This window comes from Pseudogymnoascus verrucosus (assembly GCF_001662655.1).
Source record: "Pseudogymnoascus verrucosus strain UAMH 10579 unplaced genomic scaffold scaffold_56, whole genome shotgun sequence".
Lineage (NCBI taxonomy): Eukaryota > Fungi > Ascomycota > Leotiomycetes > Thelebolales > Thelebolaceae > Pseudogymnoascus > Pseudogymnoascus verrucosus.
The window spans coordinates 154,661-166,009 of NW_017263707.1; the positions used below are offsets into that span (position 1 = coordinate 154,661).

Here is an 11,349-nt window from a genome sequence, read left to right on the forward strand (position 1 = left end):
CGGAAGGAGTCTCAAAGGGCTTGTTTGAATTGCCTAAACAAGTAATCTAGACTATAAAGAAAGAAAGTCCAATGGAAGCCATTGAAGGGAAATATTGATTAGTCATCTGGCAACCGTTGCTTCTAGCGTCGTCATCCAGGTGTGTGACGCGTTGTCGAGGATATCACATAGAACTTGAATGGCCATGTCGCTTAGACAGCCAATAAGCGTGTTCAGCCTCTTCGAAATCCCGCAGCCATGTCCATCCGCCTATCGACATCTAGGCCTGTTCAGGGTGCAAACAGCAAAGAGTTCCTGTCCCAAAGCAGAAGTTCATAGGCTATCATAGTCTCCAATCCCACGATCCTGTCCACGTCCACAGCCTGCTACTCCAACTGCGTCGCTGTTCTTCCCCCGAAAGCCACAAGTGGCAATTCCAGCATCCGGCTACATTGCGACCCGACGTTGTCACAACCAGCATCCGGCTAGCTATTAGCTGTAGGCTGCATCGCCTGGTCTACGTATGGACTTACCTTGACGGTCGATTTGCTATTGCCGTCGTGCGCTGCTCGTAGGCGTTAGCCCCGCATCGCAAGATGGGATTCCTTGGAATATACAAAGCCATATACGACTACACTCCTCAGGGCGAAGGCGAGCTTACTATATCTGAGGGCGATGTCCTGTATGTGCTTGAGAAGAGCACTGAGGATGATTGGTGGAAGGCGAAAAGGAAGGCTACGACCGAGGAGGATGATGAGCCGGTTGGACTAATACCGAGCAATTACATTGAAGAGGTATGAACGAACCCTTTCCACCGTATCCGTGCCCCTCTCAATGGCAGTCCGCGGAAAGGCATGGCCGACTTCTTTGCTCGTCTTGCTGGGACTGGATTACAGCCAACTAACTCATCAACACTAGGTCAAACCAACACAGCAAGCTCGAGCTCTGTTCGACTATACGAGACAAACCGACGAAGAGCTATCATTCAAGGAAGAATCGCACCTTCAAGTGTTTGACACCTCGGACCCGGATTGGATTTTGGTTGGACTTGATGGTGATTATGGATTTGCACCTTCCAATTACATCGAAGTTGAAGAGGAAGCCCCTCCGACACCTGCGAGGCCCGTTCCTGCGCAGAGACAACCAAGCGAGGAATCGGAAGATTTCAATGCGCCAGAGCCAGAAGCTGCGGCGACTCCAGCGTCTGCCCTAGCCGGGGTGCTTCAAGGTAGACAGCAGGCGGCGGAACCACCAAGACAACTCCCGCCGCGACCACAATTGACCCCTGAATCATCTGATGGGGAAGAGGCACCCACTCCTTCTCTCCCAGCTCGGCCTCAATCCCAGACGATACAATCCCCTCGATCTCCACCGCCTGCCGGCCCGATTATATCTCCTCCTCATAACCGCGTCTCGTTCGCTACTGGCGATCACCCCGATAATGATAACTACGCACCTCGAACATCGGGTGGCTTCCACCTTTATAATATTAACGAAATGGTATCGGTTATGGGCAAGCGAAAGAAGATGCCAACTACTCTTGGAATCAACCTGGCGACCGGCATTATAACCATTGCACCCGAGAAGACACGGGATGGACCCCAACAGGAGTGGACTGCGGACAAGATGACACATTATTCGATTGAGGGCAAGCATGTCTTTCTTGAATTAGTAAAACCGAGCAAAAGCATAGACTTTCACGCCGGAGCTAAAGATACTGCCCAGGAGATTGTCTTTTCTCTTGGCGAGATGTCTGGTGCCGTCAGAGCTGAAGGCCTGAGAGAAGTGTTGTCAGCCGCCACTGGCCAGGAGAAGAAGAAAGGGCAAATCTTGTATGACTTCATGGCTCAGGGTGATGACGAGGTAACCGTGGCTGTCGGAGACGAAGTGATTATTCTGGATGACTCGAAGAGCGACGAATGGTGGCAAGTGAGGCGACTCAAGAATGGCAAGCAGGGCGTTGTCCCCAGTAGCTACGTCGAAATTACCGGTACTATGGCGGTTCCAGACAGCCATAAAGGGGTTAATGCAGGAATGTCGTCAGTCGAACAAAACAGGCTCGAGGAGCAAAAGCTTGCCAAGGAAGCGCTAAAGGCAGGCCGTGGAGATGGGGATAGAGCGCCAGAGGTAGGCCCTGGAATGATTTTGCCTCCGAGAGGCAGTAGTTTGCATGCCCCAATCAATAATAACCGTGCCGATGAACAGAGGAGTAGGCGCGAATCGAGACAACCCGAGTCTGGAAGTTCACGAGGCCCCAAAGCTAGTAAGTAAACTACCAATACTACACCGAAAATATGGTCTAACGCGTATAGAACCGGATCCATCGAAAGTTCGCACATGGACCGACCGATCAAAGTCGTTCAGTGTTGAAGCCCAATTTCTCGCCCTGAAAGATGGCAAGATCAACCTGCATAAGATGAATGGCGTTAAGATTGCCGTACCAGTTTCTAAGATGTCTATCGAAGATCTCGAATACGTCGAGAATATGACTGGCGTATCCCTTGACGAAGATAAGCCATTATCGGAGTATAAGAAATCGAAAGCTAGAGAGTCTAAAGCAGGCGCAAGCATTGAAAAGAAGCCGGACCATGATTGGTTTAACTTTTTCTTGTCGTGTGATATCGGAGTTGGCCTTTGCGAACGTTACTCTCAAGTGTTCAACAGGGATAACATGGATGAGAGCGTGCTTCCCGACGTTGATGCAACAGTCTTGAGGAACCTGGGGCTACGCGAAGGAGATATCCTCAAGATCATGAGACACCTAGATACCAAGTATAACCGGAAGGGCAAGAAGGGATCCGATGAGGCGGAAGGCGAAGGCGGTCTATTCTCTGGCGCTGGGGGCGCTTTGAGGAACAACACCCGGAAAGGGCGACCAGCACCAACAACCCAAACTAGTGATACCGTGGATCCAAAGGCGTTTTCCCAGCAGAACTCTGGAGAACCACAAACGAAGACACTGGCAGAGTCTGTTCCCACCCCGATTGCATCAGCACCTGCCCCAGTTTCGAAGTCAGCATCTGGTGGCTTCGACGATGATGCTTGGGATGTCAAACCTGCGAAACAAGCACAGCCGCAGCCACAACAAACTGCCCCTACCCCAGTGCAGCCGCCTCCACCAACCTTAACTGGTTCTATGCAAGAGCTCTCTCTATTGTCGCAGCCGCTACAGCCTACAAAGGTGGAACCTGTAACACCACAGCCCCCTCAGCAACAAGCACAAGCCCAGCAGCAACTTCCGCAACCTACTGGCGCGAGTCCGTCATTCTTCACAAATCTCCCACAGCCCGGAACTACGCAACAGCAACAGGGTTTCCAGCCTCAGCAAAATATTGCCCGCCAGCGTCCAGCTGCACCGCAATTTTCTGGTGGTCAAGGCTCTTTAATGCCGCCGCCTCCAGCGCGACCCCTGTCGGCACCACAAACGGCCCAACAGAGTGCATTCGGCCCTCCACCTCCTTTGCAGCCACAGATGACTGGTATCCCTAATCAACCAACGGGCTACCAGTCTATTGCACCTCCAGGGCAAAGTCTAGCTGAGATGAACCAAATGAGAATGCTGCAGCAGCAACAGCAACTGCAGCAGCAATATAACCAGCAACAGATGCCGTTCCAGCCCCAAATGACTGGCTTCCCTAACCAGCAAAACATGATGATGCCTCAGCCAACCGGTTTCCAGCCAAACCAGCACTTCATGCAGAGCCAGCCCTCGGCGGGCCCATTTGCTGACCCACGAGGAGTTCAGCCATTCTCGCCTATCCAGAGCCAGCCAACCGGATTCCAAAGCCCATTCAACCCGCAGCAACAATACCCCCAGCAGACTGGTGTTAACAACTACCTCCCACCTGCATTGCAGCCCCAGAAAACTGGCCCGATGTTCTCTCAGCCAACTGGTATGAACAATTTCGGACAGGGACCTGTTCCCCCACTTCCACCTATGCCTCAGCAGGCTCCTGCGCCGCTACTTCCTCAGAAGACTGGACCTCCCCCACCAGTACGCTTCGGCGTGAAGCCCGACGCGAAGAAGCTCGCTCCCCAGCCAACAGGCAAGAGAGCCAACCTTGCAGCAGCTAGTAAGTTTATCATTTCCGTGAAAACCTGTGTGAATTGCTTACTGACTCCTCGCAGCTCCCGACAATCCCTTTGGTTTCTAGTCAATTATAGCCTTGGTTGTGCATTTATTTTCGCGTAGCGTCGTTTTCGTATTATATTGTATATACAACTTATACATACGGCAGCATTGCGATTGGAGGCCTTCTGTGCACTGCGAAGCATCGGGTACGGTGCTTTGTATTTTTTGCGAGTTATCACGAGACGGGGGCGTTTTGAGACTTTTGCGCCTTTTACGTTCAGATTTCCAAGACAGATAGCAAACGAGGGAAGATAATGCTCTTTTGATATTTGGAGCACCGTCTCCTGAAACCACTACATCTTCTTTTGACGAGCGGAGTAAGCACATACGCTATACATATACCCAAAATAATCCAACCCTTTCCCATGTCCCCCATATGCTTGCCCTATCTAAAAGTCGAAATCTCCTCTAAAGCTATCCACATCCATGCCGCTCACCACGCGCTCAGCCAGGTCCCGTCTGTTCATCTGGCTAAAAACACGACGGAGGGTATCATACAGGTTCGTGCTCTGGTTTTGGTTGATCAGGCGTTCAAGCTCCGCCTCGGAGACCTTGCCCGCACCGTCGCCGCCGAGGATATCCTTGGCCTTCTCGCGTCCCTCCTGCTCAGCGACCTTGTGCATAGCGAGCGCGCCCAGTAGATGCGCAGCCGCCTCTTCGTAGCACCCAATGTTGATGCAGCTGACTCCGAGGTTGTAGCGTGCGCGGACAAAGTTCCCGCGCATCGAGAGGGCGCGCTCGTACGCATTGATGGCCTCCTCGGAGCGTCCGGAGTTGGCGAGGGTGGCGCCCAGGCGGTTCCAGAGGAGGTGGACGGATGAGGAGTCGTTGGTGGAACCGGACTCGGTGGAGGCGAGAGCGGCGGAGAAGCAGTCGACTGCCTTGTCATACTCCTCGGCGCCGTAGAAGAGGACACCAAGACCGACCTGGACATCAGGATCCATGGTCTCGGCATCGGGGCTCAATTGCGCGGCTTGAATGAAGAGGTTGGTGACCTTCTCGTGCAGCTGTTGGCGGTCGGTGAAACCAATGTCCGCCTCGGCTGAGAGGCCACTCGGTGGTGCGATGGCGGGGTACTTAACAGATAACCAGCGCTCGAGGGTGCGGTAGGCGGTGCTATCGTAGCCCTCGTTTGTGTAGGAGACGGCGAGGCCCATGAGAGCCTCGAGGTTCGAGGGGTCAATCTTGAGGGCCTGCTCGAGCGCCCGGATGGCCGGGGTCTCCTTTTCGTTCTGCGCCTGTGCGGAACCGAGATGAACCCAGGCTGCTAGGTGGGAAGAGTCGCGTTGAACGGCTGCCTCGAATGCCAGAGCTGCAAGACTGAGGTTTCCGCCCTCTTCCATGATGCGCACACCTTCCTCAAATGCATTCGGGACGTCGGCGAAGATGTTGTCCGCCTCAAAGGTATAATCGCCCAAGTGTGGATCTCGGAAAGCTGCATGGCTCCCCATGCCATCGAATCCATCCCACTGGTCAAAGCTGCCCATGTCGAGTTCATTCGGAGAGGGCATGTCGGCCACGAGGTCCCTGGCAGCAGCGGTCTCAGCTTGGATTCCACGCCAGATAGCTTCAAAGTCCCCAAACTCATTCGTTTCGGACTCTAGATTTTCAACTGACCTGTCCATTTGATTCAGCTCCGCCTCGATCGTGTCATTCTGCTCCTTCTCTTCGGCCGCCAAGTCGATGGCTTTGAATTGTTCCTCCCAGTGTTCGTCATCGAGTTCAATCATCTTACCCTTGCCCTTGTCCATCGCTTCTTGCGGTTGTTGGTTCATGGCCATCTGACTTTGGTTCTGATACATCATACCACCGCCCATGCCGAAGCCGCCGCCCATCCCCATCCCCATACCCATTCCCATGGGCCTCTGGTATGAGTTATAGCCCGACATTGGCATCTGGGTCGCCGGACTTGCTGTTCGTGCGGCTGCAGGTTGGTTCATCTGCTGGAAGCGGGAAAACTCGGCGGGGTTGAATCCGGCGGCCTGGGGCGTCTGGAAGTTTGGTTGCATGTGTGATTCTTGGGGCATGCCGGGCTGGAACTCCTGCGCCCAGCCTTGAGCCTGTGGTGATGTGCCTCGTTGGATTCCAGGGCCGGCATGGTGCATTGCCTCCATCATAAAAGGGTCGACGGGTGCCTGTGGTAGTTGGCCGCCCTGTTGTAGAAACTCGTTCATCATCTAGATATGTCAGCAAGGTCCAAATATGCCAACGCAGCAGCGAAGTTTGTAGGGGAAGTACATTATCTTGGTTTCCATTCATTCCGGTACTGCGCATCCCTTGCGCACTCCCCGGGCCTCTCCCCACGAGCCTATCTCGTTGCAGACTCTTATCATCCTGTCCGATCTTGCTGAACTGGCTTAGCGGGTTGCCAGCCGTCGAACACTCGGCGCCACCCATAAACGACATTGCTGCTGGCGCTTGGAACAGTACAAAGATCTATAAATGATGTATGAGAATAAAAATGGGTTCGCTATGGGTGCGTGTAGTTTATAGAGAGGAGATTGGAAGATATTGTAGCAAAAGGTAGGAGATGATGGCGTGGCGAGGCCTGATGGTGGAGGTGATTATTGATAGAAGTTGGGGTCGACTGTGGGGTACTGAACCTCGGAGAAACCAACGCGAAGGCGGTTGATCCGTGTCCCGAGCAATGCCGAATAGTTTTAGGGATGGTAATTCAGAAAGAAGGCGTGGAGGTGGGAATTATTTAAAGGGCGGCTATTTTCCCCAATCACTTGTTAATTTCCCTTTGATTCTGATTTATTTACTTCGGAGAATAATACGTGGAGTTAAGGGCGTCGTGTGCCTGTCATGCCTCGGCAGCAGGGAGACTTTTTAATATCGTGCTTGTCCATCGGCGGTCGCCTCTTTGATCACGTGCACCATGTGGGTTTTTGTTCGCACGTATTACTGTTCACGTGACCATTGAGGGGTCAGGCCGTCACAAGCCAAAGTGACAGTTGAGTATGGGGTCATTGTGGTTCTTTATGGGGTCGATGTGGGGGTCGTCACGTGATCCTTATATAAAAGTCCCCTTGAGAGTCCAGCCAAAAGCAAAACACCATTCACAATGACACAGACGATGATTTGTTGATTCTCTTCATCTTCATTGGCCAGCTTTGGGGCGTGGGATTAAATTGGCTCTTTATTCGATTTAAACGATTTTTAAAGGATTCAAAGGATCTAAATTGAGGGGGAACGGACCCAACGGAGCCAGGTACCGACATGGACCTGATCAGCCATTTGCCGGACTCCACCTTACTGAACTTGTCAACTCTAAAGGATGGCTAAGGGATGGCTAGCTATTTACATTAAACCATGAGATTAACCATGCGGGTTCATCGGGCCTTCTATCGCGCTTCGATCATGCAGCGAGGCAGGATCATTGCTGTCCGGCAGATCACATGGTCCATCCCATCCATGCTCGAGGAGTCTTTCACACAAGTTCGGCGCCTACTTGTCATGTCGCGAAGTTGCGATGGAGTTGCGATGAAATATGTCCGATGGGACCGCCTTTGACTGCGCTGGGACTGGAACTGAGACTGGTCTGGACCCGGATCCCACATCCCGCACCATGAAACTTCCTTTGTCAAAAACACAGAACATATATCGCTTTGTTTGGCGTTTGGTTCGTCCAAACTTCCGAAACGCCGTCGTCGTCGTCGTGGGTAGCTCTCCCGTCTGTCTCGGATCACGTTGGTGTTATGGTTGGCGCCCTCGCTTGCTGAACGTCAAAGGTGGCTGATCCTGGTTCATTGGTCCATCGCCGCCACAACTGAAACAGACCTTCAAGGGGGAATCGTCGACAACCTTTCATGCTGTTCTTCACTAGAGAAACAGCGACGGGTCATGACTGGCCGAGCGGCCATACTCTTGCCACACTCGTGCCACAGCCGCGTCCAGAGGAGGTGGAAGTCCAATATATTCACGGTGACACCGTGCTATCTCATGCCCTTCTCGCGCCCCAAGTCCGCGCTACTTCTTATTAGACGCTCATGCGCATCTCTAGACCATGTCTAAAGTGCGTCCCAGCGAGCCCAGGGGGCTATTTCATCTCATAGTCCCCCCCACTCAGATGGTGGCCGGCGAAACTATATCCTTATACCGCCGTTCTCCCATGTTCGAGACAGCATACCTTCCTTAATAATACTACTGTTCCTTGGGCGCATTGCTCTTTCATTCATCTTTTCATTATCATTCACACAACCATCAAACGTCTGTGGTGCGGAATCCCGGATAAGAAACTGTTCGGTGCCTTGGACCCATTGTTCGTTATAAAGCCGTGCTACTCTTGCTGCAACAATAGTACGACAATCCTTACATAGGTGTTCAAACTTGGGTGAAGCCACCAAGAACAATCGGTCCTTTTGCATCACCTCGAGGATTCACGAACAGTCCCTACATCCCCTGATTCTCAGTTCATCTCAATTATTCGGAGTGTACATATAAGAGCTCTCTACCAACCCTATCTTACGGAGCAGAAACCAAAAGTTTAAATCGTCGTCACAATGCCTTCCTTACAAACCCTCATTCAAGCTTCAGCCATTGCCTGGCTTGCAGGTACTGCAAGCGCTGCCTACACACTCCAAGATGTCTACGACTCCACCAACTTCTTCGACGGATTTAATTTCTACGATGGCCGTGACCCAACGAACGGCTTCGTTGACTATGTCAATGCTGAGACAGCAAACAATGCTGGGCTCGCCGGGCTCTCTCAGGACGGCGTCTACATGGGAGTTGACCACACCACGATGAGCCCACCCAATGGCCGCGCATCTGTTCGGGTCGAGTCCAAAAAGCAATACACCCTGGGACTCTTCATTGCCGATATTAAACACATGCCTGGTGCTGAGTGTGGTTCCTGGCCTGCATTCTGGACATATGGCCCAGACTGGCCCAATAGGGGTGAAATAGATGTTATAGAGGGCGTCAACACTCAATTGACGAACGACGTTACCCTTCACACATCGGGGGGCTGTTCCATGAACAACCCCAACTCCCAGCCGGGCTCTGTCCTCAGTAACGCTGACTGCAGTGGCATTGGGGGATGTGGCCAGACAACCACCGATCCGTCAAACTACGGGACCGGCTTCAACAGCATCGGTGGTGGAGTCTATGCGATGGAGTGGACAAATGAAGCTATTGCAGTATATTTCTTCCCACGATATGCCATTCCGGACGACATCAACTCTGGCAACCCCGATCCCAGCACCTGGGGCACACCCCTGACCAACTTCGTCGGCAACAGCTGCGACATTGGCTCCCACTTCAGGGATCACTATATCGTGTTCGACACGACGTTTTGTGGAGACTGGGCCGGCGGCGTTTGGGGAGATAAGTGTGGTGCTCGGGCCGCAACCTGCGAAGACTTTGTCAGCCAGAACCCAGCGGTGTATGAAGAGGCGTATTGGCTTGTCAACTCCGTCAAGGTATACACCAACAACTGAATGGTGCCAAGGCCATCTTTGGTATAGGCAGGCTGTGGTGGACGCTTGAACAGATCACTTCAATTCTTGGAACAAATTTTGCATATACTTTTGGCGACAAGATCAGATGGCCCCTGATGGACCAGCTGGTGATGGCTCGCTCACGGATGAACGCGATTTCTGTTGATATGAAAAAAGGGCGTTAGCGGGACATCGATTGCTTTGGACTTAACATTTGATTGTAAATATTCTTGGATTTAGAATCCTTCGTACATAAACAAATACCAGTATATATTATATGTGATCTGTTGCTATCTCGTCAATTCTCTAGTAATTCAAGTGTGGATTCCGACTTGCCTTTCGCTCCTTTTGTTCTCAAATCTGTTCAATGAGAGTCGCTGTATTTGATTGACGATCACGTGGTTAGTCGTGATTTAGTGTGGCCATGACGTTCGCCGAAGTCCGGCAATAATTTCTGTTGGTGGCGGCCGTTGAATATTAATCAGCGACCACGATCAGATAAACATCTCCGAGGGCAGAACAGCATCAACTCTACGAACGAGTCCCCTCTTCGCATCTACAGAATCAAATCGAATATCCGAAACAGCATACGCAACCCCTCATCGCATCAAGTAGAGCTCGTCGGTTGAGCGTGCGAATTTACCCCACCATTTACACACACCACCAAAACACCCACCTCACAGCCTACCATGTCGAAAATCCTCGAAGTCACCTCCGAAGATGAGTTCAACACGCACGTCACGACTCTCGACCCAACGACCCTCCTGGTCCTCTCCTTCCATACCCCCTGGGCCGCACCATGCGCGCAGATGAACACCGTGCTCGCGACCCTCGCAGCGTCTTACCCCGCCACCACCCCACCACGCACCCTCTGGCTCTCCGTCAACGCTGAGGAACTCCCTGACGTGAGCGACGCATACGACGTGACCGCTGTGCCATTCTTGGTGCTCGCACGCGCAGGCGCAACACTCGAGACCGTATCGGGGAGCGATGCGGGGAAGGTGCGTGCGGCAATTGAGCGACACGCTGCTGGTGGGGAGGGCAAGGCTGAGGATGTGGTGATACCACCAAAGCAAGATGTCACTTATCGTGATACTACGGGGCCAGCACCACGGGTTGATGCGGCAGGTGTTGCAGGCGGAGAGAAGGATGCGGATGCGAATGGGACGGCTGTTGCGTCGGGAGAGGGGAAGGAGGACCTGAATAAGAGGCTGGGGGAGCTGGTGAAGGCGGCGCCGGTTATGTTGTTCATGAAGGGGACGCCAAGCGCGCCACAGTGCGGATTCAGTCGGCAGTTGGTTGCGCTGCTGAGAGAGAACTCGGTGCGATATGGGTTCTTCAATATCTTGGCGGATGATGAGGTGAGGCAGGGCTTGAAGGAGTTTGCGGACTGGCCGACGTTCCCACAGTTGTGGGTTGGGGGAGAGCTGGTGGGTGGGTTGGATATTGTAAGTTTACCTGAGATGCGACTTCCGCTTGGGGGGTGCTTTGGACTGGGCTAACAGCGTGATACAGATCAAGGAAGAGATTGCAAACGACCCGGATTTCTTGAAGGAGTACGCGGTCGTCAAGGCCTGAATAGGGAGTATGGGATGATGATAGTAGACACAACTTCACGGTTATTTGATTGAGGAGAATCAACTCGGCGGTCGTGACTGGCGGCTTCGCGGTGGGATAGGCCTAGCAGCTCGACATTTACAATGCAGATAGACTGCGATTGCATGTAGTATGCAATGATTTTATGATATCAAACCCTGCGATCAGATACCCTTCGAGTGTTACCCCCACCCCCCA

At 52.6% G+C, this 11,349-nt stretch overlaps 4 protein-coding genes across 4 annotated transcripts; 3 read left to right on the forward strand and 1 right to left on the reverse strand.

Annotated features, from left to right (window-relative positions):
• Window positions 1-167: 167 nt before the first annotated feature.
• Window positions 168-4,479, forward strand: SLA1 (cytoskeletal protein binding protein). The gene is made up of 4 exons (XM_018278510.2): window positions 168-773; window positions 898-2,242; window positions 2,292-4,052; window positions 4,108-4,479. The coding sequence occupies exons 1-4, from the start codon at window positions 576-578 to the stop codon at window positions 4,131-4,133; spliced, it is 3,330 nt and encodes a 1,109-aa protein (XP_018126593.1). The 5' UTR covers window positions 168-575; the 3' UTR covers window positions 4,134-4,479.
• On the reverse strand, window positions 4,317-6,904 carry PEX5 (Peroxisomal membrane signal receptor PTS1). The gene is made up of 2 exons (XM_018278511.2): window positions 6,350-6,904; window positions 4,317-6,288 (listed from the first exon to the last, which is right to left on the reverse strand). Exons 1-2 carry the CDS (start codon window positions 6,515-6,517, stop codon window positions 4,501-4,503), a joined length of 1,956 nt encoding a protein of 651 aa, XP_018126592.1. The 5' UTR covers window positions 6,518-6,904; the 3' UTR covers window positions 4,317-4,500.
• A 1,712-nt stretch (window positions 6,905-8,616) lies between these two features.
• Window positions 8,617-9,555, forward strand: VE01_09096 (uncharacterized protein; the record flags this gene model as incomplete). The annotated part of the gene is made up of 1 exon (XM_018278512.1): window positions 8,617-9,555. The coding sequence occupies one exon, from the start codon at window positions 8,617-8,619 to the stop codon at window positions 9,553-9,555; it is 939 nt and encodes a 312-aa protein (XP_018126595.1).
• Window positions 9,556-10,028: 473 nt separating this feature from the next.
• GRX4 (monothiol glutaredoxin grx4) lies at window positions 10,029-11,324 on the forward strand. The gene is made up of 2 exons (XM_018278513.2): window positions 10,029-11,003; window positions 11,071-11,324. Exons 1-2 carry the CDS (start codon window positions 10,245-10,247, stop codon window positions 11,131-11,133), a joined length of 822 nt encoding a protein of 273 aa, XP_018126594.1. The 5' UTR covers window positions 10,029-10,244; the 3' UTR covers window positions 11,134-11,324.
• The last annotated feature ends 25 nt before the right edge of the window (window positions 11,325-11,349 follow it).

Excerpts from the sequence above, each read along its gene's own strand:
- SLA1 (XM_018278510.2), top strand. The coding sequence starts at position 576 with ATGGGATTCCTTGGAATATACAAAGCCATATACGACTACACTCCTCAG. Across the intron at positions 2,243-2,291 it reads TTCACGAGGCCCCAAAGCTA|AACCGGATCCATCGAAAGTT; the intron begins GTAAGTAAACTA and ends TAACGCGTATAG. Across the intron at positions 4,053-4,107 it reads AGCCAACCTTGCAGCAGCTA|CTCCCGACAATCCCTTTGGT; the intron begins GTAAGTTTATCA and ends GACTCCTCGCAG.
- PEX5 (XM_018278511.2), bottom strand. The coding sequence starts at position 6,517 with ATGTCGTTTATGGGTGGCGCCGAGTGTTCGACGGCTGGCAACCCGCTA. Across the intron at positions 6,289-6,349 it reads TGAATGGAAACCAAGATAAT|ATGATGAACGAGTTTCTACA; the intron begins GTACTTCCCCTA and ends TGACATATCTAG.
- GRX4 (XM_018278513.2), top strand. The coding sequence starts at position 10,245 with ATGTCGAAAATCCTCGAAGTCACCTCCGAAGATGAGTTCAACACGCAC. Across the intron at positions 11,004-11,070 it reads TGGTGGGTGGGTTGGATATT|ATCAAGGAAGAGATTGCAAA; the intron begins GTAAGTTTACCT and ends AGCGTGATACAG.